The sequence below is a fragment of the Rhinatrema bivittatum genome, chromosome 4 (genome assembly GCF_901001135.1).
Source record: "Rhinatrema bivittatum chromosome 4, aRhiBiv1.1, whole genome shotgun sequence".
NCBI lineage: Eukaryota > Metazoa > Chordata > Amphibia > Gymnophiona > Rhinatrematidae > Rhinatrema > Rhinatrema bivittatum.
This window is the reverse complement of record NC_042618.1, coordinates 19162037-19188140: the sequence shown is the minus strand read 5'-3', so window position 1 is coordinate 19188140 and position 26104 is coordinate 19162037. Positions and strand designations below refer to the sequence as shown.

Below are 26104 nucleotides of genomic sequence, written 5' to 3'. Positions count from 1 at the left end.
GGTCTGTGTCATTTGAAGAAGCAACTAGCCAGTTTAAGAAAACTGTTTTCTAAAAACAATTATTGAGAAATACTGGTCTAGGGCACAGCCCCCAGTTTCCTGTGACAGTTCAAAGGCGGAACGTGCAACAAGAGTAAGAACGTTCTGTGGTAAAGTTTCCGAAAATCAGTGGCATATTGTCATAAATTTGCATTTGAAATAATGTAAACTTCTCTCTTTTTGTATACAGATAGATATTTTCTGACATTTCTTGTGTGTCCAGTTAATCTATTTGGTTCTTTTTTAGTGATTTGGTTCTGGGAAAGGAGAAGAGGGATAGAGAGGGATCTGGGGAATGGGAATGGAAAGATGAACTTGGAGGCAGGAGATGGGAAGGTATTGGATATCAGGGAGAAGGCGGGGGGGGGGGGGGGTTAGGGAGGAAAGGAGGGTTGGAAAGAGGAGAAGAGAAGGAAGGGGAGCTGTGGAAGGAAGGAAGATCCATTCACACACTTCTGATGCGCATCCCTTCTGATATCCCATCTGATCCACTCATTTGCTTCCCACATGCCTCTGATCCATTCATTCACCCCCACACCCATTCCAGGTCTTTCTCCCCGTCCCTCCTCCAGTCATCTCACTCTTCCCACACATTCTTTGAGCCCCTCATTCATTCTGCACTCCCTTTGATCCCCTCACTCTTTCTCTCCTGTCCCACACCCCCCTTCGATCTCCTCACACCCATCCCTGATCCCTGTCCACCTTCCAATCCTGGTAGGAGGAGGGCAGGGGCAGCAGAGTGCATCTCTGCTGCCCCTGTCCTTATTGCATCTCTGCTGTTCAGGGCTGGTGCGTTGTGCTATGAACCACAAAGTGCTGTATGCCCATGTAGTTCAAAGCATGAATATCTGACCCCCAAGCAGCAGAAGAGGAGGGTGTAGCCTAAAACACTGCCACTGTTCTCCCCTTCCTAATGCCAGGCTGGGATCAGTGTCGAGGTGAGAGGTGCACCATTAATGCTTCACTCTGCCCCCAATCTCTCACCATGATTCTGCGGGAGAGGGGGGGGAATTCCATGGTAGTGTTGAGTGGGGCTAAATTACAGTTTTGTTAAGCACTCCTGCTCTTCCTGGCTTTTATAGAGCTTGTTCTAGGTGGTATTTTACATGAGTGAAGCAGGAGCTACTGTGTGAATTGAAACTAAAATTAGCACGTCAGGCACTGAGCTGTGTTCAGCAGCCTCTTCCCATGACAGTTGGCTTGTTTATACTGTATTTTATCGGCAAATAGCTGTTTAACAGGTGTGCACAGCACTGCTAAGGAAAGCCTTTTGTTACATGTTCCCCACTGCTTGGTTCAAGCCGTGTATTGTATGTTTGCATTGATTTCCCCCTCCTTCCTCACCTAATGTTCCTCTCTCAAAAGAAAGAATTCAAAGGAAAGAGTAAAACTTGACTTAATTTCTGTAGCAAATTATAATGCTAAAATCACTGCCAGTATTAAAGAACTATTCAAAATGTGCTTGTATACAGCTGAAGAATTTATCTTCAGTCTATTGGCAGTAGGTGCTATTTATTTGTTCTTCAGACTTTTAAGTGCTTTATTTTTTGAAGATGGAAAATGTATGTTTAAGTGGGGAAAAAACATATAACACTGCTCTAAAAAGTAGACTTACTATTTTTTTAATTTTAGAATATAAACTGGGATAATTTAGCTGCCAAAAAAGTACCAGCTCCATTTAAACCAGTTATCCGGGATGAATTAGATGTTGGTAATTTTGCGGAGGAATTTACAGACCTGGATCCCACATATTCTCCTGCAGCCGTGCCTCAGAATGCAGACAGGATATTTCAGGTAATTGGAGAGACTGCAGGAAATGAAATGTTATTTGTGTGTGTATATATGTTTATCTGTCATTAAGCAGGCTGAATTAGCCATTACATGGATGATGTCATCCAGCAGTACCAAACAGACTTGTCTGTCCAAGCTATAGAGGAGTTTCAGCATGAGCCTCCCCAGTCATTTTTTGTCCAAGCTCAGGCTCTGATGTATACTTCATCTCTCTTCTGATTTTGACCTCAAAGCATGGACCATCAATGCATCTAAGGTCTGATCCATGAATTTACCTAATGCATGATTCATGCTCCTGATGCACGACCCATCGATGCATGACGCTCAGCTGCAAGAGTTATCTGCGTCACCAGGCACGATGCATCGATGCAAGTTGTGCCGAGCCATTTGAATTTTATTCTTCTGATACAGCTTTGTCTTCTTCATGTCATATCCCAGTGTACCCTATGAATGCCACGATGCATTCCACTTATGTTGCACTCCACAGTGTTTTTGGTCTTTCTTCAATCCCGCAGCCCAGAAGGAGCTCAAAATTCTCTTCATCTCCCAAATATTCTGAAAAACCTTCTTTGGACCTGAGAGGATTACCTATACAGAAATATACTAGCCATCTGAGATCTGCAGGAGAAAGAGTAAGAGTACCCTTACCTCCTCCATTGATTAAATGCCAATACCCCAAAACTGGTAGCCAAAGGTCTTTGATTGCAAACACCAAATCCTATCTATTTGATAGTCCTGCTGACCTCCAATCTATCTATTGCAATGCAGGAACCAGGCCTAGTCTAAGAAAAGATGTTCCTCTGTTAACCCCAGGCCAAAGTACACAGTGGTCCTATTACCAAGTTGCAGAGTTAGCAAAAAATGTCTTTATCTCCCCAGCAAAACAAAAGATGGAACACTCCCACCTCTCTTTTCCACTCTCGCTTCGTGGTTCCTCAGTCTACAATCCCAAACTCACTTTTGGGTGTGTGTTCATCATCAGAACTTCATTTTAGAGGATCTTCATCGACACACTCAATTACAACAGAGTCTACTCATTCATTGACAACAGACCAGGTTGCTCCTCTGAAAACTCAATCAGAGGACCATCCTTCTTGCTCTTCTTCATCATTGGAGTCCTGGCTGAGCCAACCACTACCCCAGACTCAAATGAAGAGTCTACTGGAATACATTCAGACCCTCTTCTCCGGAGCAGTCTTCTCCCCTGGAAAACTTCATCTATTCCAAATGTATTGAAAAGTTGGCAGCAGCACTGGGAATTCATGTCTGTAAAGACAGAGACCCACGGACTGAACTCCTTGGTCTCTTAAAATTTCTGAATATGCTGTCAGAACCTGCCTCTTTACCAGTTCATGACATTCTTAAGGCATTATTTTTAAAACTATGGGAAATGCTTATGTCTTGCCTCCCCACATTTAGAAAGCTGGATCTCAAGTTTCAAGTCCAGGACTCTCCAGGATTTGGTATGGTACATCTTTCACATCAATCCATTATAATGGAATCAGCTATGAAGAAAACAAAGAAGACTTGTATTTATTCCGACTCTTCACTGGGGAAAGAATGAAATCTTCAGGACAGTTTTAGCAAAAGAATATTCCAGAATGCAATGCTCTCCACACGTATTGACATTCATCATTTCTATATGGTACAATACATTAGTAATTGTCTTCAGAAGTTGAAACCGTAATTACCTGCTTCTGAGCAGAATACCTTCCCTCTGCCATTTGGGGATGTGGAAGAAGCAGTGCAACCCCCTACAACTTTCTAGCTCCGAGTCCTTTGACACTGCTTCATGTGCATCCGCAGCCTCTATTAGAATATGCCGCATGGAGTGGTTATGAGCTAGTTCCATCAGAGAGGAAGTCCATGAAAAATGTGCTGACCTCTCATACTTGGGAGCAAACCTCTTTGAAGAGAACAACAAGATACGGTCTCACAGACAAAGGACCAAAATGTGAGGGTCCAGTCTCTGTCCCTGCTGCTGGAACAACCTACCTCACTGTGACATTCTTACTATCCTTACAAACATCCTTACTTTCACAGATAGCAGTATTGACCTTTTTAAAGGTACCAACTCCATCCTCTTCTGGCACAGTATCATCAACAACTTCTGGCCAGATCTAGGCAAAGAGAATGCCGTCAGCCAAAAACAACCCAACAGGCCCATCCTAAGCCAGGGCCCAGTTTTTGATACCATTGTCCAATCGCTATCCTACCCTTTTGGTAGAAGAACAAATTAAGCAATTTCTAGACCAGTAGTATTACATAACCAAGGACTCTTGGGTCCTCAGCATTGTGCAACATAGGTACTGGTTGCATTTTCCCCAAACTGCACCCCTTCTACACTATTTACCACCCCAATCAGATCCTTCTCATCTTCCTCAGACTCATCTGGAGGTGCATTGTCTTCTGCAGCACCAAGTGGTGAAGATCCTCCCTCAATCACACCACCAGCAGGGTTTCTACTCCTGATATTTTCTTATCCCCAAAAAGCTGGGGGGATTGCGACCAATCCTGGACCTGTGGCTCCTCAACAAGCATATCTTCTGGGAAAATTTCAAAATGAACTCTCTCAGCATAATTTTTCCTTTCGTTCAACATGGCAAATGGGTGTGTGCCCTGGATCTCAACGATACCTATACTCGTATACCAATCCACCCAGCCCATTGGCGTAACCTGTACTTTCAAGTAGATTCATCCCATTACAAATACAAATTCCTTCCATTTGTCGTTTTCTCTGCCCCAGAGTCTTTACCAAATGCCTTGCAGTAGTAGCAGCACTCCTCTGTCGCCAGGGCATCCTCCATACTCTGGATGTGGCCATGTGTCTTTTTCTCATCAACTTTGAGAAGTCCAATCTGGAACCCACACAGAGCCTTCAATTCATAGGAGCCCGCAAAGACTCCTTGCTTCAAAAAGCATTCCTACCCACCAATCGAAAGTAAACCGTGATCTCACTAGTTCTGATGCAGCTTGCCAATCTGAGGTCCGCTGCCAGAAGGCTCCTCATACTGCTCAGTCACATGGTGGTGGCCATCCATGTAGTTCCACTGACTCGTCTGCACATACATTACCTTCAGTTAGTCTGAGATCTCAGTGGGATCAACTCACTGAACCACAATCTACGCTAATATGAATCACACCACCAATGATAAGGGAATTGTAATGGTGGTTGCATCTGCATATACTCCAGGATGTGTCTTCATCAGCTCATCCTCCCAATAGACACCTCATCCAGATGTTAAGAAGATCATATAGAACAATTCCATACCTAGGGTCTCTGATCTCCGCAAGAATCTCTCTTTCAAATCAGTTTCCTGGAGCTAAGAGCAATATGGCATGCTCTCGCCACATTTTATGCATTTCCTCTGCAAAAAGAGCATCCTGATTCAAACAGAAAATCAAGTTGTCATGTTCTATGTCAACAAGCAGGGAGGATCAGGATTGTGGCTTCTTTGTCGGGAAGCACTGAAGATCTGGAACTGGGCAGAATGATACCAAACAACCCTGCAAGCAACTTATCTGCTAGTTGTTTCCAACATTCTAGTGAATAGTCTCAACAGAGTGTTTCAACCTCACGAGTAGTCTCTTCAACAGTCAGTAGTGAATGAACTGTTTAACTTCTGGGGTCTACTGTCAGACCTGTTTATATCACAGCAAAATGCAAAACTAAATCAATTTTGGTGCAGTCTTCTAAGCAATCTCAGGCTAGCACAAGACGTTTTCCTTCTCAGTTGGGGCCAAAGCCTCATGTACACTTTTCCACCAATACCACTCATTGCCAAGACAATGCAGAAAGTTCTCAGAGATCGAGCCCACCTGAGCCTCATAGCACCAATGTAGCCCAGACAAATTTGGTATACGTATTTTGTCAAGCTTTCCAGCAGTCCTCCCATACCTCTGAATTCAGACATTGCTGTTTTAATTCAAGACAATGGGATGATCTTTCCTCCCAGTTTCTCAGCCTTCAACCTTATGTCTTGGATACTGAATGCTCAGTGATTGCCAGTCATCACTTACCATTGGCCAATGAACACATTCTTTTCCTCTAGAAAATCTTCAACCAGGAAAAACTACACCTTCAAATGGAAAAAATTTCCACCTGGTGCCAATAGCATGATTCCAGTCACCTATCTAATTCAGGCCTCCTCACTGCATCAGTGAAAGTACATCTGAGCACCATCGCAACTTACATTTTGTTGAACAACAAACCAATCTCCACACTTCCGCTTGTGTTTCATTTTATGAAGGGAATCTGGCACTTCAAACTCTTGATACATAAACCACCTGTTCTGTGGGATCTTAGTATGGTCATCTCTCAATTAATGAAACCTCCTTTTGAACTTTTGGAGTCAGCTCCTTTAAAGTTCCTAACTTGGAACGTCCTTTTCCTAGTTGCAGTCACCTCGGTGAGAAGAGTTAGCAAACTCCAGGCTGTCATCCATTACCCTCCATATCTACAGTTCTATCAACAGGGTGATTCTTCATACTCACTCAAAGTTTCTACCTAAGATAGTCTGAGCTTTTTATATTAATCAATCTGTTGTACTATCTACCTTCTTCCCAAGGCCGCATGTGCATGAGGGAGAAAACTCCCTCCATATTCTGGACTGCAAAATGGTTTTTCATATTACAAATGGCATATTCAACCTCATCATCAAGCTGATCAGCTTTTCATCTCATACAACCCACCTTGGTATAATAGTTACCAAATTAACTATATCCAGCCGGATGGCTGAGCATATTTATCACTTCTATGACCTAGCAGGACTTCAATATACAAATTCAGTCAAAGCTTATCAAGTATGAGTCATGGCTTCCTCTGTTGCTTTTTTTTGAGAAGTACCCATAGAAGATATAAGCAAGGCTGTGTCGTGGTCATCAGTCCACACATTCATGTCCTGTACTGTCCTGATACCATTTCAAGAACTGACAATATTTTTGGATAAGCAGTTTTGTGAAAACTGTTTTCGCTGTAGTCTACATGTAATAACTAATTCAACCTGCTTATCAATTGAAAAAGCATGTTTGCTTATGGTAAACAGAGTTTCCCATAGATAGCAGGATGAATTAACCATGGACTACCCACCCACCTCCCTGGAGAGTAGACTATGCAGCTGAATTCAGCTCTGTTACTGACTGAGGAGGCTCACGAGGCAATACCCATGAGGCAATCCTGCACATGCTCAGTAGAGCTCAAAGCTCTATAGCTAGGAGAAACATGACTGTTCGGTGCCACCGAATGATGTCACTCACATTTAATGGCTAATTCATCCTGCTAGCTATGGAAAACACTGTTTAGGGTAAGCAAACATGCTATATATGTATGTATATTTCTCCTTTGTTCCACTTGTTCTCAGCACTTGTACCCCGCCACTATCCTTCCTTTTCTGATGTACACTGCCAGCTGTCCGCATTGATGAGAACAAGTAGAACAAAGGAGAAATGGAAATGCTAGGTTCATTCACAGCATCAAAAGATGGTGGACCGCAAGCTGGTTGCTCACGTCTCTAAATTTATAAAAATTCATCCAAAATCCATGACACTCACTTCACAGGAGGAATAGAATAAAACCTCCATAGACCAGCAGATGTCCATAAGCACATACATTTTTTAAAAGTCCAAACAAAGTAAAAGGAAATAAGGCTCCTGCTGTATGTGTGGCCTTTTGGATCCATATTTCTTTTCATTTTTATCTGGCTTAATAAATGCGTGGTTGTCTGGAGCTGTGTGTGCCTAGGGAAGCTTTCTTTATGGCCTTTCTTTCAGGTGTACTAAGGAGAGAGAGAAACTTAAAGCAACAGTGCCTCCTACTTAATCAATTTTGGTCAAATTGGAGCGAGGGCGATAGCGGTCCACTCTGCCCAGCTAAGTAATCTAGCCAACTCCTTCATGCCAGTGTGTCTCCAGAAGTAATAGGAACTCACTTTCCAGGGATAATGTTTGGGATCTCATTTTATGTATGGTATGACTGCACTACTAAGATTTTTGTAATTCGTAACCAGCCTCTCCTGCTGCATTATTGATTGAGAGTTTTGCGGAAAGATTAGCAATTTATTGTTTAAACTTTGGGTACAAAAGTTTTAGAAGCTGCACTGATTCTGAAGAAATCTGGAAGTCATATTCCAAAGCATTTAGCTGGCTAACTCAGAAGTTAGCTGGCAAAATGAATATCTGAACACTTAACTTATCCAGCTAAGTCTGGTCGGGCCAAAGACCTCACCTAAAGTTAGTTGGCTATAGTTAGCTGGCTATCTTTAATAGTGTGGCTGCACTATTGAATATACCTCCTAAGTTAGCCGGATAAGTTTCTCTGGCTACCTTTGCTGTCCAGATTGTGTCTGAATATGGACCTCTGGAGTTTTACTGTGGTGTTGCAACTTTTTAATGCTTTATTTACTTAAGGTCTTTCATGAATAGCACATTAAGGGCCTGATTTTAAAAAGGATTTACCTGCTTAAAATTGAATTTTACATGTCTAAATGCGCTTTACCCTTGTAAGTGGGATTTTGAAAATTGCTACAATATTATGCCATTGAATTGTTCATAGGATATTCACATGTAAGTGCACTTTACACACATAAATGGCTTTTTAAAATTGCTACAATAGTATGTTACTTTTACATGTGTAACTGCTTTTAAAATTACCTCCTAAATGTGCTACAAGAAAAATTCAGAAATCTATTTGTGAGTGTAAAGAAAGGAATTAATTTTTTTCCAGTATGTCTCCAGGAGTTACTGCTTATATTCTCACTGTGCACCTTGAAGGATTTGAAAATTTCACTTTTAAAGTAGTATCCTGCACCCTGTTTGATTCAGGATGCGTAATATTACTTGCCATTGGACACTTGAAACTGGGCACTTGACAATGGTGGGAGTGTTTTTTTCTAAATGAAAATTACTGGGTTCAAACACTTTTAGTAGTAATAAAATACATGTACAAGTGTTCAGCTATAATTTATTTTTATGGTTACATTTAAAATCAAGTATCATACACTTGTACTTTAATTCTGGATTATAAACCAATAACCATCCTGCCTGAAATTTAAGAGTTGTTAAAATACTCCAAAATAAAATCTGACTTTGAATGCTGTGTTTTCAGTTGACTAGGGCTCAGAAAATGGCATGATCTGCTTTAGGAAGAAAAGTTTTGCATAAATATTGTTTATACAGATTTATACATTTTTAGCTGGCATTTTTTTATAGATAACCACAGTAAAGCTTCCGTCGTACTTGAGGCTGTTAGTTTCTCATCTACAGGATTGTATAAGCTCATTTGCATCCTTTGGTTTTGTTCTGTAGGGATATTCTTTTGTTGCACCTTCTATCTTGTTTAATCGCAATGCAGCCATTTCAGACCCTGTTCCATATCACTTGGGTATTGAACGACCTGGAGTTACAACTATTGCCAGAAGTGCTATGATGAAGGTAATATTCAGGCGGGCATATGTATAGCTGAAAGCATTCTGAAAATGTTTATTAAATGAATGTACTTGGGTTATCGATGTTCTCTGAGATGCTGAAGGACATCACTGTGGAGCAGGAAGAAGTGATAAAAATTATAGATAGGTTGTACTGTAACAAGGCCCCAGGTCTGGATGGAATCCACTCCAGGGTACTGAAAGAACTAAAATGAAAAGTTGCAGATACACATTTGATTGACAATTTGTCGCTAACAACGGCTGCTGTACCAGAGGACTAGAAGGTGATTAAGGTGACTCCAATTTTTAGGAAGGGCTTAGGGGAAGCCTAACATCAATTCTGGGTAAGATGGTTGAGACAATTATCAAGAACAAAATAGTTAAATACATGGAAGGAAACAGCCAGCATGGATTTCAAGAAAGTAAGTCTTGTCTCCCAAATCTATTAGAATTCTTTAAAATTATAATTGGGGATATGAATGTTGGTGAACCAGTTAAAATAGTATATTTGGACTTTAAAAAGCCATCCTACAAAGTACCTCACAAGAGATCACTTAGGAAACTGGCATGGAGGCAACATACATTCTTGGATCAGTAACTGATTAAAGGGAAGGAAACAGTGAGTGGGATTGAATAACCAATTCTCAGGCTGAAGGGGAGTACATAGCAGAGTGCCCCAAGAGTCAGTACTAGGCCTGGTGCTCTTCAGAGGACGGCACAAAGAACGAGGTTAAGGAATTGCCATACTGGATCAGACAGAGGGTCCATCAAGCCCAGCATCTTGTTTCCAACTATGGCCAAACCAGGCCACAAGAACCTGGCAAGTACCCAAACATTAAATAAATCCCATACTGCTGATGCCAGTAATAATAAGAAGTAGTTATTCCCAAAGGACCGAATTTTAAAGCGTTTCTCACACTAAAAAGCCCATATATGTGAGTATCTGGGCCTTGCGTGAGCAACGCGTATTTTAAAAGCCGGAAATTACAAATATGCATGTGCAAGTTAAAAAAAATAAAATAAAATTTAAAAAAAAAAAGGGGGGGGGGGCCAACAGTTATGCGCGTAACTCCATATTTTAAAACTGTGACTGTCTCTCGCACAAGCATGTTTTAAAGTGCCAATCTTTTTTATTGAGTTTTGCTATAAACACTAACAAACCAATCTAAGATGGTAAGTTGTTCCTGCACACCATCACAAATTCAGCATACAACAGTATACTCAATCTAATAACCCCCAAAACCCTCCTCCCACCTCAGTTATCCATACAGCCTTTCCGGAATGGCAAAAAGAATACAAATAGATTACCTTACCTCATTCAATATTAAACTATGTGCTTTAGGTGACAATGAGCATAAGTAGGTATCCCAAATACGCCAGAACAATTTTTGTTATTAGAGACATCAATTTGCTCACCATATTTTTCCATACAACATATATGATGTAGGAGGTTATGCAACTTAGAAGGTGGGTCCAATATAAGCCTATTCTGCAGAATGACCTTTTTGGACAGTAATACCCACAACCTGCAAGCATGTTTTAAAATCTGCTTTCATACACATGTTAAAGCCTACACTTAAAAAAAGATATGCAAAGTACATATGCTTCAGTAATGGCTTAAAATTAGGGGCGCACATATGTGTGCTAGGTATATATATATTTTTTTTCAAATTTCTTTATTGTGGCATGATAATACAAATAACAATAGACCTTAGAGCTCGTGCATACCACCAAATTTTCAATTTTCAAAACCCCCATTCAAATTAAATGAAATTAAATCCAACCCGAATTAAATCATTCCCCAACCCATAATCCTCGCCCCCCCCCTTTGCAGAGAACCTCAGGCACATGTGTAAAAAGACACCACAAATTAATAATCAGGGTATTTGTCATTCGTACCATTCAGTCACCTTATGAGCATGAAAATGAAAATGTGCAGACCGTGACACAGCACGGCAATCAATGTCAGAGGCAGTGGTAAGCTCCAGGGACATCTGAATGTAGAATAGTAACCAGGCTCTTTTGGGTACTCGGACCTCATTCAGCTCTGTTAAAGGCGCAAGAGATTGAACGTGGGAGGTGAGAGTCTTATAATAAGGCCCCCAAATCCCTCGAAAGTCACGTTTTTTGCGAGGCTGAAAAGATTTATACAAGGAGCCGTATTCCAATTGGTATAACTCCGTCAGCAAGGCAGACCATCCAGCTGCGGTCGGAGGGCGTATATTTTAAATCTTACGTTTGTATAATGCGCATGATTTAAAATTCCAGCATATCACCACCTGTGTGCTCTTTTAAAATTGGCCTGTAAGTCAACTTAGTTAATCAGCAGTTTATGGACTTCACCTCCAAGAACTTGTCCAAAACATTTTTTAAAACCAGCTACACTAAGCTGCCTTAATCACATCCTCCGGTAGTGAATTCCAAAGCTTAATTGTGCGTTGAGTGAAAAATAATTTTCTCTGATTTGTTTTAAATGTACTACTTTCTAATTTCTAGTCCTTCTATTATCTGGAAGAGTAAATAACTGATCCACATTTACCTGTTTTAGTCCTATTAAGATTTTGTAGACTTCTATTATATCCTCCCTCAGCTCTTTCTTCTCCAAGCTGAACTGCCATAACTTCTTTAGCCTTTCCTCACAGGGGAGCCAGTCCATCCCTGTTATAATTTTGGTCCCCTTTCTCTGTACCTTTTCCAAAACAACTATATCTTTTTTGAGATGCGGCGACCAGAATTTCACACAGTACTCAAGATGTGGTCTCTAACATTCTGTTTGCTTTTTTGATTGCTGCTGCACATGGAGCAGAAGATTTCAGTGTATTGTCCACTAAGACATCTAGATCTTTTTCCTGGGTGGTAGCTCCTAATATGGAACCTAACATCGAGTAACTACAGCACAGGTTACTTTTCCCTATGTGCATCACCTTGCACTTGTCCACATTAAATTTAATTTGCCATTTGGATGCCCAGTCTTCCAGTCTCGCAAGGTCCTCCTGCAATTTATCACAATCCACTTGTGATTTATCAGCTCTGAATAATTTTGTGTCATCTCTCAAAATGTGATCACCTCACTTGTTCCCTTTTCCAGATCATTTATAAATATATTAAAAATCACCAGACCAGTACAGATCCCTGAGGCACTCTACTGTTTACCTCTCTCCACTGAGAAAAATGATAGTTTAGTCCTACTCTCTGTTTCACAAATGATAAAATATGTAGGGCAATTAAAACACAAATGAATTGCTTAAAACTAAAGGAGGGTCTGGAAAGATTGGGAATTAGGTAATCCAAATGACAAATGGAATTGAATGTAAATAAATACAAAGTTATGCATCTTGGGAGAAAAAAATCCAAATTACCAGCACATACTGCTGAGGTCAACTCTGGACAATTGCTGTCAAAAAATGAACCTTGGAATTACTATGGACCACACTCTAAAACCATCAGCACAGCGTGCAGCAGCAGCCAAAACAGGTAGCCATATGTTAGGGATCATTTGGAAAGGCATCAATGACAAATCAGAGAATATTATTGTGCCTCTGTATAGTGCTCTGGTTGACCACATCTGGAGTACCTCATGCATTTCTATTCACCCATCTCAAAAAGGATGTAGCAGAGCTCGACAAAGTACAGATAAGGGCAACCAGAATGGTGGTGAGAAGATTGTGGCATTTCTCATATGAAGAAAGGCTGAAACAGTTGGGAAAAGAGAAAACTGAGGGAGCACATAATAGAGGTCTACAAGATCATGATGGAAAAGAAGTAACCACAACCCAACGGTTATTTACCCTTTTTAAAAATAGTAGGACCAGGAGCATCCAATGAAACTGTATGTTAGCAATTTCAAGAGGAAAATAATAAAATATTTGTTGAACAGTGTGTAGTTAAATTGTCGAATCTGCTGCTGTAGGATATAGTCACAGCGAGCAACATAGCAGTGTTCAAGAAAGGTCTGGATGTGTTCCCAGAAGACAAGGACAGATACAAGAGACTGGGTTACTACAGAATTATATATCCGCAGGGCATGCTTAGATGAACTCTGGGTTAAATCTTGTTACTAACAACTCTGGGGCCATTGTCAGAGACAGGATGTTGGGCTAGATGGACCATTGGTCTGATCCAGCTGGGGCATTCTCATGCCATTAATCAGTATTTACAAAGCAAATTGAGGGGGGAAAAAACAATTTTTTGGAACTCCTAAGAACAATCAGTTATTAACGTATGTTTGCTAAACATATTGTCCATTACAAAATGTAACCATTCTGCTTACAGGACTCTGCATTTTACCAGCATTATGAATTGGATCTAAAAGAAAAACCTTTGGGAGAAGGAAGTTTCTCTATTTGTCGGAAGTGCTTACATAAGAAAACTAGCCAGGAGTATGCAGTAAAAATAATCAGTAAACGGTATGCATTGTTACCAAAACAACAAAAAGGGTTCATCTTCGCTGTGGCAGCTAATTGTAAAATTTAACAAAGCAATATCAATTTTTCAATTAGAGGGCTTTCTGATGATAAGCAGGTACAATGAGCCATCCTGATAGGTTATATGTAGAGTCAGGGAGCTCTTCTAGACCTTTCCTAGAAAGTTCTTTCCATGAGCTGCCACCTCTCACTTATTCTTGGATCTGTCAAAGGGAATGGATGTCCTAGCAGATCACTTATGCCATCATTTTAGGTCTAAGTAGCAATGCTACAAAAGGACATATCCCCAGAAGTTTAATGATCTGGGTAAGTTAAACCTTGGCATAAAATACTGCACTTCATTGGGCTAAAGAAGAAATATGAAGACAAAATTGGAATGTATGTTCTTTTTTTTCTTGGAAATGTGCTTAATGAAACTGATTATTGCCAACTACTTCCATTTCTAGACTAGAAGCCAACACACAGAAAGAAGTAACAGCTTTAAAACTCTGTGAAGGACACCCTAACATAGTGAATTTGCATGAGGTTTATCATGACCAGGTATTTATACTTAAATGATATGTTAAGCATTAAATCACTGGCTTCTGAGTGAACTTTGGTCAAACAATGGATATGCAAGGCTGTGGGATACTAAGCAATTACCCGCTGCTGGCTACTGCCAGAAAGAGGAAACTGATTTAGATGGATTGTGATCCAGTTTGGCAGGATTTTTGTATCTTGTATAAAGGTAGTAAATGCTAAGGGCTGGTGTATGGTTTTTTTGTTTTGTTGCTCTCCCTTTGTGTAACTGCCTCTACTCCCTCTTCTTCCCACCACCACTCCCCCGCCCAACATACTCCCTCTCCCCTCTCTTTCTATTCATCTCTCGTTATTTGTCTCCAGTAAACAGGGCACCCTCTCCTACCTTTATTTCAAAAGTTACGCCTGCCGGCTTGCCATCCCCCAGCACAGGCCGCTGTGCCGGGGGATTTGGCCCCACCCCGAACTGCCACCACGCCCCCGGACCCGCCCCCTCCCACCCCTTTTTCGAAGCCCCGGGACATATACGCGTCCCGGGGCTTGTGAGCGCTGCCGAGCCTTTGCGAAATAGGCTCGGCGCACGCGGGGGCAGATTTTCTCAGGTTACGCGCATAGCCTTTGAAAATCTGCCCCACAGTGTTTTCTAAGGGGCCATTTTGTGGCTAAAGCACTGCTTTTCTCATAAGAAGTCCTTTGAAGGTTGCAGTTACCCCTTTTCTCCCTGGCCTAGTCAGAATGTTTGCTTTTAGTATGGGTCGTAATCCACTTTGTGGTTTTAAGTAAAGCAAGAAGCTGTTAGTTTAATTGGCTGAATAGACACAGTGGCAATTGGAATAACTAGTTACATGTACTTATGCAAATCCCACTCTTCCAAATTGTTAGTGTAATAAAGGTAAACATTTTCTGTCTCTGGCCAATTGTAAGTGAGATATACAGTGTATGTTTATTTAATTTGCATTTTTTTCTCTTTTATGTTGCATATTTCATCATGGACTTCTGATTTTAGTGCTGATGTTAGAAATACTGAAATAAAAAGAGAGGAGGATTTCTTTGAGTGGTGATAAACTTTCTAATAAGTTTATCACCAAGGCAAAATATGCAGAAAAAGAGAAACACATTGATTCTTTCTATCTATAGCTTTAAGTTATGTCTGCTTTGGAGAAACTTGTACCACAGGCGAAAATATCTTTTTCTGTCTGTCTTGTTCTTAGTTTTTTATTTTTTTGGGGTGGGGGTGGGGGTGTGTGACAGAGGGCATCTTAGCGGATTCCTCCTGCTAGGCCTGTGTTAGGGTATGGCACCATGAGTCTCCATTCATCTTTTAGGTCCTCCATCCCACGCTGCTCTGGGCAGTTCCTATCTCCCAGGAACTGTGAACCAACCCCGGCCATCTGGTGATCGGAATCCTCCTCAGTCACCAAAACTCACCATTTTGAAGCTGCTTTTAAACCCTAAATACGTTTGTACAGTAAATACAGTTCCCACAGACTCTTATTTTGTCTTGCTTGTCTTGAGTAGAATGTAAGCTCCTTTGAACAGGGATTCTCTTATGTGTATCTGCATGGCTCTGCCTACCTCTAGTTGCACTTTAAACATGAGAAATAATAATAGTAGTAGTAGTAGTCATAGTAGAGTCAAAGCCAGATCTTTCACATAACTGCACAGCACTGTCTGTTGTAATATTGACCTTAAACAACAACAGTCTGACATGTATTGTATCTTTTTAGGTTTTTCCATAAAGGTTCCATTAATAATCGATTTTGCTTTCTAGCTCCATACGTTTCTAGTGATGGAACTGTTGAAAGGAGGGGAGCTGTTTGAACGAATTAAGCAAAAGAAACACTTCAGTGAGACAGAAGCTAGTTATATCATGCGCAAACTTGTCTCAGCTGTAAGCCACATGCACGATGTCGGAGTCGTCCACAGAGATTTGAAACCTGAGGTACAGTACAGTGTCATGTTTATGCACGCAGATCGTGAACCCTGCACACCCAGCAAAACATAGTGTGCTCATAAAATAGCCTTTCCCTGTACGTACCTGGATCAGTCCAGACAGTGGGTTATGTCCCCAATCCAGCAGATGGAGTCAGCCCAAAGCTTCGAGGGGGCGTCACCATAAATACTACTACCCCCTCTGCAGGAGTTCAGTATCTTCTGACTCCAGCAGATGCGAGTAGTGGAATCTGGGCTTGCTCCCGATTCTCTTTTTCCTTTGTTCTTTTGCTTCCCTTGGTTGGAGGCTTTATTGTTTGTAGGTTTGTTTGGTTGGATCAAGTTGTGTTACAAAAAAAAAAAAAAAAAATTAATTAAGTTAATTGATTGATTGGGGAGGCGTGGCTTCTGTATTGTTCTCTGTCTCTCCCTTTCTCTATTTACCGGCGCTGTCCGTGACTGCTGCGGGGTAAGTGTGATTTTCTTCTTCTTCCCTTGCAGCTAGGTTACACGCGGCTGCCGGTGCTCCGGCCTCCTCGCGTCTTCACCCTCTCCCGCGGCCATTTTGCGGCTCCACGTGGGCTGCACCGGGGAGAGGGCTGCTCATCACCGGCGGGTCGTGCGGCCAGGAAGGCCCCCCCGCGGCGCCGTTTCTGTCTTCGGCGGGTAGCGCAGGCCACCCGGGCCCCCCCGCAGCGGCGATCCGTTTCGCGGCCCCCCCCCCCCGGGTTTTTCAAGGCGTTCTCGGCTGTCGGGGGCTGTTTCCCTTGCGCTCCAGATGCCGCGGCCGGCGCGTTGCTCGGCCTGTGGGGAACCTGGATCGCGCGTTTCAAGGGAGGGAATTTGTGCTCGATGCCTTCCCGGAGGAGAAGGCACCTCTCGGTCCCTCACGCATCGGGCCTCCATGACAGCCTTACCCGGGCGGCGCGGGCTGGCCCCTCCCCCATTCCTGGCGGGAACGGCAGCCATCTTACATACGCTGCGTCCTGAAGGAGCCCAGGCAGCGCAGGGGGACGAGGTGGCTTCAGAGGGCTCTCCCCCGAGGTTAGTACCGGAGACAGACCCGGAGGAAGGCCCGCGGGGGCAGGGTCCCTCGGGGCCCCCACCCGCGGAGGCCCCCCCGACTAGGCCGGGGTTTTCGCCGGAGTTCATACGGCTGATGCATACAGCCTACCTGCAGGACCTGGCTGCGCCCGCGGATCCGCCACCACCCAAGCTCCCGCGACCTTCGTCCGCCTATCCGGCCCCCCCCGCCCCGGCGGGTGTGGGGGCCCCACAGCTCCCCAGCCAACCACGGCTCCCCGTGGGCTCGGGGGGGCCTGGGTCGCCACCAGCCTCCCCTGGGTCGGACCCCGCGGCGGCGGGCCAAGGGGACTCCACTTCAGAGGGTGAGGACCCACGCACCCTGCGCCTCTTCCAGCGGGACGAGCTGGATGACCTGATCCCACAGATCATTCAGGGATTGGACCTTGATCCCCCGCCGGACCCGCCAGCTCCCGTCGCGCCTGCTGTAGTCACCTCCTCGAAGAAGGGAGACCCGGTGCTGGCAGCCCTTCGCCCGAGGGCTCGGGCTTTTCCCATTCATGAGTCGTTCCTGCAGTTGCTCACCAGGGAATGGGATGCCCCGGAAGCCGCTCTGAAGGGTAGCCGCGCCATGGAACGGCTATATCCGCTGCCGGAAGATTTTCTGGATCTCATCAAGGTACCCAGAATGGACTCCGCGGTGTCAGCGGTCACGAAGAGGACGACCATTCCGGTGACAGGTGGAGCAGCGTTAAGGGATACGCAGGATCGCAAGTTGGAAGTCTTCCTCAAGCGGGTCTTCGAGGTCTCCGCAGTGGGGCTGCGGGCTGCGATGTGCAGCTCGCTTGCCCAGCGAGCCAGTCTTCTCTGGGTGCAGCTACTGCTCACGTCTCAGGTGTTGCCACCCGAAGAAGCCGCCCAGGCGGATAGACTGGAAGCTGCGGTGGCGTACGGGGCAGACGCTTCCTATGATCTGTTTCGGGTCCTTGCCCGCTCCATGGCCTCGGTGGTGGCGGCACGTCGACTTCTATGGCTCCGCAACTGGGCGGCGGACACGTCCTCCAAGTCAAGTCTGGGTTCCCTGCCATTCAGGGGTAAGTTCCTGTTCGGCGAAGATCTGGACCAGATTATCAAGTCTCTGGGGGAAAACGCGGTCCATCGCCTGCCGGAAGACAGATATCGCTCCAGCAGGGCGTTTTCGTCCTCCCGGACCAGAGCCAGAGCGCAAAGGCGCTATAGGAGTTATAGGCCGGCGGCGGCTCGGACCTCTGCCCCCAGGTCTCAGCCCTGGTCTCGCTCCTTTCGCGGGCGCCGCCCCGCGCGCCCCGCTTCCACGGCGGGACAACCTTCGCCCAAGTCCTCTCAATGATGTTCAGCTCGCCCACTCCGCCGTCCCCAAGATTGGGGGGCGGCTGGCGTTCTTTTACGAGGAGTGGGCACGGATCACCTCGGATCAGTGGGTCTTGGACACCATAGGACGCGGCTACGCTTTGGAACTTGTCCGCGCTCCGAAGGGTCGATTCATCTTCTCGCCCTGCGGCTCGGCCATCAAGCGAGAGGCGGTGCAGGCGACGCTGGACAGACTGTGGGAGATAGGCGCCATTGTGCCCGTACCCTCCGGAGAGGTGGGCTCGGGCCACTATTCCATTTACTTCGTGGTACCAAAGAAAGACGGCTCCTTCCGCCCCATACTGGACTTGAAGGAAGTCAACAAATCCCTCAGAGTGATCCGGTTCCGCATGGAAACGCTGCGTTCGGTGATCGCAGCGGTACACCGAGGGGAGTTTTTGGCCTCCTTGGATCTGACGGAGGCCTACCTTCATATCCCCATTCGCCAAGAACACCATCGCCTTCTCCGGTTCAAGATTCTGGACCAGCATTTCCAATTCGTGGCGCTTCCGTTCGGCCTAGCAACGGCCCCACGTACCTTCACCAAGATCATGGTAGTTGTGGCGGCTGCCCTTCGGAAGGAGGGTATTCTAGTTCATCCTTACTTGGACGACTGGCTCATACGGGCGAAGTCCTTCCGGCATGGCCAGGCGGCAGTGGCCAGGGTGATAGAGTTTCTGCAGTCCCTGGGATGGGTGGTGAACTTCTCCAAGAGCTCCCTCGTGCCTTCGCAGCGCTTGGATTTCTTGGGGGCGACCTTCGACACCCGTCTGGGGGCGGTTTTTCTGCGGCAGGACAAGGCGCACGCCCTGCGGGAGCACATACAGCGGTTCTCTGCATTACCAGCGCCCACTTCCTGGGACTATCTACAGCTCCTGGGGGTGATGGGTTCCACCATCGACATGGTTCCCTGGGCCTTTGCGCGCCTCCGGCCGCTACAAAGGGCACTTCTATCCCGCTGGAAACCACTTTCGCAGGACTACCAGGTGATACTCCCGCTGCCCCAGTTTGCACGGAGCAGCCTGGACTGGTGGATGGTCCCGGAGAATCTGGCGCGAGGCATGTCCCTCGATCTACCAAATTGGGTAGTGGTAACCACCGACGCCAGTCTCGTAGGCTGGGGGGCAGTCTGCGACCGCAGCGCCACGCAGGGGACGTGGTCCGCGGAGGAGTCGACGTGGTCCATCAATCGTCTGGAGACCCGAGCGGTCAGGCTGGCTCTTCTTCACTTCCTGCCACTCCTTCGGAATCGGGAAGTCAGAGTCTTGTCGGACAACGCGACCACGGTGGCCTATATCAACCGACAGGGCGGAACCCGCAGTCCGCAGGTCGCGCTCGAGGCAGAGATGTTGATGCAGTGGGCGGAACGGCACCTGGCCCGCCTGGCGGCCTCGCACATAGCGGGAGTGGACAACGTTCAGGCGGATTTCCTCAGTCGCCAGCTCCTGGATCCCGGAGAGTGGGCCCTCTCCGACGAGGCCATGCAGCTGATCGTTCGGCGGTGGGGTCCCCCCCACCTGGATCTTATGGCATCCGCTCAAAACACCAAGGCGCCTCGTTTCTTCAGTCGCCGGAGAGAACGGGGGGCGGAGGGCGTCGATGCCCTAGCGCTCCCGTGGCCGGCCGAGCTACTTCTATACGCGTTCCCCCCGTGGCCACTGGTGGGAAGGCTACTACGACGGATAGAGGTTCATCGGGGGACTGTCATCTTCGTCGCGCCAGAGTGGCCGAGACGTCCTTGGTTCGCGGACCTTCTCCACCTAGTAATCGACGGGCCCATACGGTTGGGACATCTTCCCCGCCTCCTCCACCAGGGACCAGTATTTTTCGACCAGGCAGAACTCTTCTGTCTTGCGGCCTGGCTTTTGAGAGGCGTCGCCTTCGACGACGGGGATACCCGGAGGCGGTAGTATCCACGCTGCTGCGGTCTCGGAAGACCTCGACGTCGGTGGCCTATGTGCGGGTCTGGAAGGTGTTCGAGCTGTGGTGTACCGGCCTGAACACAAGACCCTCGGAAGCGTCTGTTCCTCAGATCCTCCAGTTCCTGCAAGCAGGGGTGGACAAGGGGCTCGCTTACAACTCGCTTCGGGTTCAAGTGGCCGCTCTTGGCTCTCTCCTGCGTGACGGAGGATCTCTGTGGCGACACCCGGACATCGCCCGTTTCCTCAAGGGGGTCAAGCATTTGCGGCCTCCATTGCGCGATCCTTGTCCCTCGTGGAGTCTCAATCTGGTACTACGCTCTATGTCAGGACCTCCGTTTGAACCGCTGCGGAATGCGACGATCAAGGATCTCACCCTCAAGGCGGTGTTCCTAGTGGCCATCTGCTCCGCTCGGCGTATTTCGGAGCTGCAGGCCCTGTCGTGTAGGGAACCTTATCTCAGGTTCTCCGATTCGGGTGTTTCACTTCGCACTGTCCCCTCCTTCCTTCCGAAGGTGGTGTCTGCGTTCCACGTGAATCAGACGGTGGAACTTCCATCGTTCTCTTCGTCGGAGCCGCGGTCTCTTCGTCTCCTTGACGTCAAGCGCACCCTGAGGCTCTACCTAGAGGCTACGAATGATTTCCGGACTTCTGACCATCTCTTCGTCCTTTGGTCCGGTCCCCGCAAGGGATCTCAGGCTTCGAAGACGACCATTGCCAGATGGCTGAAGGCCGGCATTGCCGCCTCCTATATTGGGGTGGGGCGGACTCCCCTACCCGGCATCGTAGCACACTCGACACGCGCTCAGGCGGCCTCCTGGGCAGAGAGCCACTCGGTGTCTTCGCAAGAAATCTGTAGAGCGGCCACCTGGAAATCGTTGCACACGTTCTCGAGACACTATAGACTACATCTCGCCTCGTCCGTCCAGGGACATTTTGGCGAACAGGTCCTACGAGCAGGCCTCGCAGGATCCCACCCGGGTTAGGGAAGCTTGGGTACATCCTACTGTCTGGACTGATCCAGGTACGTACAGGGAAAAGAAAATTATTACTTACCTGCTAATTTTCGTTCCTGTAGTACCATGGATCAGTCCAGACGCCCACCGCATTTGGGTCCTAGGGCCTACTCCTGCTCGGCTGTATGTGGATGCTGAGTCTGTTCAGCTGTGTCTCCTTTTACAGTAGTGCACTTACTGCTGTTGTTTGTTGTTACGTGTTTCCAGTTTTCCCTCTGTCACTGTTTTACTCCCTTGGAGGTTGACACGCTATGTTCGTGTCCGCCCACCCGTTGGTGGGTCGGTTTTTCAGTTTACTCAGTTATCACTCAGCGGCTTATTGTTGCCGTCCTGTTTCAACTTGATCCAAGCAGGGGGTTTCGGTTTACTCGGGCTTTGATATACTCGATACTGAACTCCTGCAGAGGGGGTAGTAGTATTTATGGTGACGCCCCCTCGAAGCTTTGGGCTGACTCCATCTGCTGGATTGGGGACATAACCCACTGTCTGGACTGATCCATGGTACTACAGGAACGAAAATTAGCAGGTAAGTAATAATTTTCTTATAGCTTTACTATGTATTTATGCTCAGCTATAAACATATATGAAATCAGATGTCTTTGATTTGATGTTTTCTATTTATTTAAAACAAATGACATACTGACATAATTTAATTAGAATTATTTTCATGAAAACAATTCTTGTTCAGGCACACTTGGCTCGTAGTGCACAAATTTGAACTCCGCTTATAAAAAGTTGCACAAAATAATTTATTTTGTACATATTGCTTGTCAAAAATTAGAGGGAGCATTGGAGGTGAGGCCATGTTCAATATTCATATTTTTCAGCATTATTTGATTTCTGTTAAACTTAGTAATATTACTCTTGAGGAAATTCTGCACAAAAAATTTAAAATTTTGTGCACAAAAACTTACAATTCTTTAAAATTCTGCATATTTTATATTGGTCATTTTGACCAATATAAAATATTTACATGACCAATATAAAATATTTTTGACTAATATAAAATATTTACATGACAATCTTTAAGTAATTACATTTTAAATTAGTACAGAAAAAAGTTATTACTTAAAGATGCAGAATTGTAAATATTTTGAGCAGAATTTCCCTAGAAATTCACTGTAAGAGTGTTCCACTCTCTCTCCTTACTCCCCTGGCCACTTTACCCTCTCAGGCCTCAACTCCTCCACCTGCCAGTATCTCCTCCTTCTACCCCTAGGCTCAACTTCTTCCACTCTTATCTTCACTCCCAGAGTTTGACCCCACTTTCAGTACTGTCCCTCACACAGGCTTCCTCTTTCCCTCTCACACACAGGCTCCCTCTCTCTAGTGCACATACATACCCCCTCATACAAACTCCTTCACTCTATCTCACACACACCCTCATATAAGCTCCCTCACTCTCTCGCACACACATCCCCTCATAAGGGTCCCCCCCTCTCTCTCGCCCACACACATCCACTTGTACAGGGCCCCTCTCTTGCATACACATCCACACAGGCTCCCTTTCTCTCTCACGCATACACCCTCACACAGGCTATCTATGTCTCTCTCTCTCTCTCTTTCTCATGCACCCCTTCACACAGGCTCCTTCTCTCACAAACAAGCAAGCACCTTCACAAACACACAATCCCTTTTTCATACACACCAGCTCCCAGTCTCTCACACATACACACTCCTTCACAATCTCCTACATAGGCTCCTTCTCTCTGGTACCCACACTCAAGGCCCCCCCCCCCCCCTCTCATAAACACACACCTCTCTACACACACTCACTCTCACTGGGGCCTTCTTCTTTCCCGCGAGTGTGACACACTCCACTTGCAGCATGCCAGGGCCTTCTGTCGTTTTCTGCAGAGAATTTGACAATTCTGCACAGGGGGATTTCTGCGTGAATTCTGCGCTCCTGTATGAAGGGATTGTTTGTGTGAGCGAGAGCCTGTATGAAGGGGTGTGTGAGAGAGAGAGAGATATAGGATTGTGAGAAATTGGAATGGTGAATAAAACAGAGAATGTCATAATGCCTCTTTATCGCTCAATGGTGAGGCCATGCCTTGAGTACTGTGTTCAATTCTGATTGCCGCATCTCAAGAAAAGATATACTTGAGCTGGAAAAGTTACAGAGAAGGGCAACCAAAATAATAAAGGCGAGAACCCTATGCAGAAAGGCTAAAGAGATTAGGGCTGTTCAACTTGGAAAAGAGATGGCTGAGGGGGACATGATAGAGGTCTATAAAATCATGAGTGGATGTGAATCAGTTATTTACTCTTTCAAAAAATGCAAAGACTAGGAGACACTCCATGAAGTTAGCCAGTTGCACATTTAAAACAGATAGGAGAAAATTCTTTTTAACTTAACATTTATTTATTTATTTATTTATTTATTTAAAAGTTTTTATATACCGCTCAATGGATAGATATATATCCGTCTAGGCGGTTTACACATAGATAAAAACATACACAAATTAAAAACATACACAAATTAAAATACAGACAATTGTTAAAAGGTTAGTTGGGAATCATGAATTTATACAAACTATTGTAGCTGAAAAGCTTGGGTAAATAGGTAGGTTTTCAGTGATTTTTTTAAATTCTCTACGGTTAGAGGTCAGTCGGATATAGTCAGGCAAAGCGTTCCATATTGTTGGACCTGCAACTGAAAAAGCGCGTTTACGGATTAGAGATAGACTTACAGATTTTACATTAGGAATTTCCAATAAACATTTGTCGAAAGAGCGTAGTTGTCTGGAGGGTTTGTAAATTCGCAGTAATGAACATAGCCAGATTGAGTCATTGTTGTAAATCAAATTGTGTATGGTAGATAGGATTTTGTATGTTATGCGGTATGATACTGGAAGCCAATGTAATTGTTGTAAAGTTGGAGAGATAAGCTCTGGAATTCAATGCTGGAGCATGTAGTTAAAGCAGTTAGTATAGTTTGATTTTAAAATTGTTTAGATACGTTCCTGGAGGAGAAGTACATAAACTGCTATCAATCAGTAAGAAATAGCCACTGCTATTACAGGCATTAGTAGCATGGGATCTATTTACTGTTTGGAATCTTACTAGGTACTTGTGACCTGGATTGGCCACAGTTGGGGAGAGGATATTGGGCTTGATGGACCCTTGGTCTGACCCATCATGACAGTTCTTATTTTTTATGTTGTTCTTTATTACTCTGGCAGCCTTCAGGTCATTTGAGATGAGTACTCATACCTAGGTCCCTTTCCTGTTTGGTAGTTTCCAGTTCATGTCATTCTCCGAGGACAAGCAGGATGTTAGTCCTCACACATGGGTGACATCATCAGATGGAGCCCGGCACGAAACTTTGATCTCAAAGAATCTGGAACTTTCAAACATACCCTACTGAGTATGTGCAGCTGTAGTGTTCACCTTGCCGCCTAGGCAGAGTCCCTTAGTCTCTTTTTTTTTTTCCACAGAGCTGTGTTGTCGCGGGAGCTGTGTGTTTCACAGTATTCAGCTTTTCTCTCTCCTCACAGTTTTTGTAAGTGATTTCTTCTAGAGCTTCAGCTGTTTTCTTTCCTTTACCTCTTTCTTCTTCTTTCCTCTATCTGCCAGCTGCATGGTGGGCCTTAGTTGCTATTCAGTATGGCAAAATATATTTCTATCCCTTATTTAAAGGGAAAAAAAAAATAAATATATATATATATATATATACACACACACTGCCTGGGCAGTTTAGTATTTCTGTCCTCTCCTTGCTCTGTCTGTTTTTGTACCTTTGTCAGGTGCTGGCAGGATTGACTGAATACAGTCTATGGGTGATCTGTGTAGGCTGCTGAGCCTGGGGACTCACTTGAGTTCTACCCGGGCAGGAGGTTCAGAGGACAACAATCTTCCTATTGGGGGGGGGGGCCAGAGCTCATCCTCCCCACATTCAAAGGAACTAGTCTCCACAGGCAGGAGCCCTGAATGACATAGCCCCCCTTCCTGCTTGCCGGTGATGGCAGTGCAGTCTCCTTGTGAGAGAGGGTGAGCAGGAGCAGCTTCTGTGCTATGCCAAGTAACAGTTGCCCTTGCACATCTGTGACCAGTGCATCATTGATCTGACGCATCGATATCAGGACCATGTCAGAACTAGGACTGCCATTGAGAGCCATGGTTCCTGAACATACCCAGATCAGACCAGACCAGTGGGTTGTGTATCCCTACCAGCAGATTTATTTATTTATTTATTTCTTTTATATACCGACATTCAATCGAGATATCACATCGGTTTCCAGATAACCAAGAGAATAGGGCGTAATCCGCCATATTTTACATTATAACATGGTAACCAAAAAACAATTATAACATATTATAACAGTAGTACATGGAACAAGAGGTTATAGGATATAACCTCTTGGTTATAATTTTTATGTTTCAATGTAAACCGATGTGATCTGTATTTTAATACAGGAACACCGGTATATAAAAATCTAAAAATAAATAAATAAATAACAAAAGGTTATAGGAGATAACATTTGTACATGAGTGTGTTGTTGATAAAATAAATTTAGGATTAGGGGCTTGTTGGTAAAATAATTTAGGAATAAAGGTGGGGGTGGTGAGGGAAGGGAGGGGGGAAGGTGGGGTGGGAGGAAGTAGTGTAGTGAGGGATTCAGGGGGGT

General features: G+C 45.1%; 1 protein-coding gene across 1 annotated transcript in view; it reads left to right on the top strand.

The window, feature by feature from the left end:
* The window catches only part of RPS6KA5 (ribosomal protein S6 kinase A5), a 277526-nt gene that overhangs the window by 191853 nt on the left and 59569 nt on the right, over window positions 1-26104 (top strand). The window contains exons 9-13 of the mRNA XM_029597788.1: window positions 1672-1833; window positions 9133-9258; window positions 13524-13657; window positions 14122-14215; window positions 15966-16136. Coding sequence (XP_029453648.1) covers window positions 1672-1833; window positions 9133-9258; window positions 13524-13657; window positions 14122-14215; window positions 15966-16136 — 687 coding nt within the window. The remainder of the gene's footprint in view (window positions 1-1671; window positions 1834-9132; window positions 9259-13523; window positions 13658-14121; window positions 14216-15965; window positions 16137-26104) is intronic.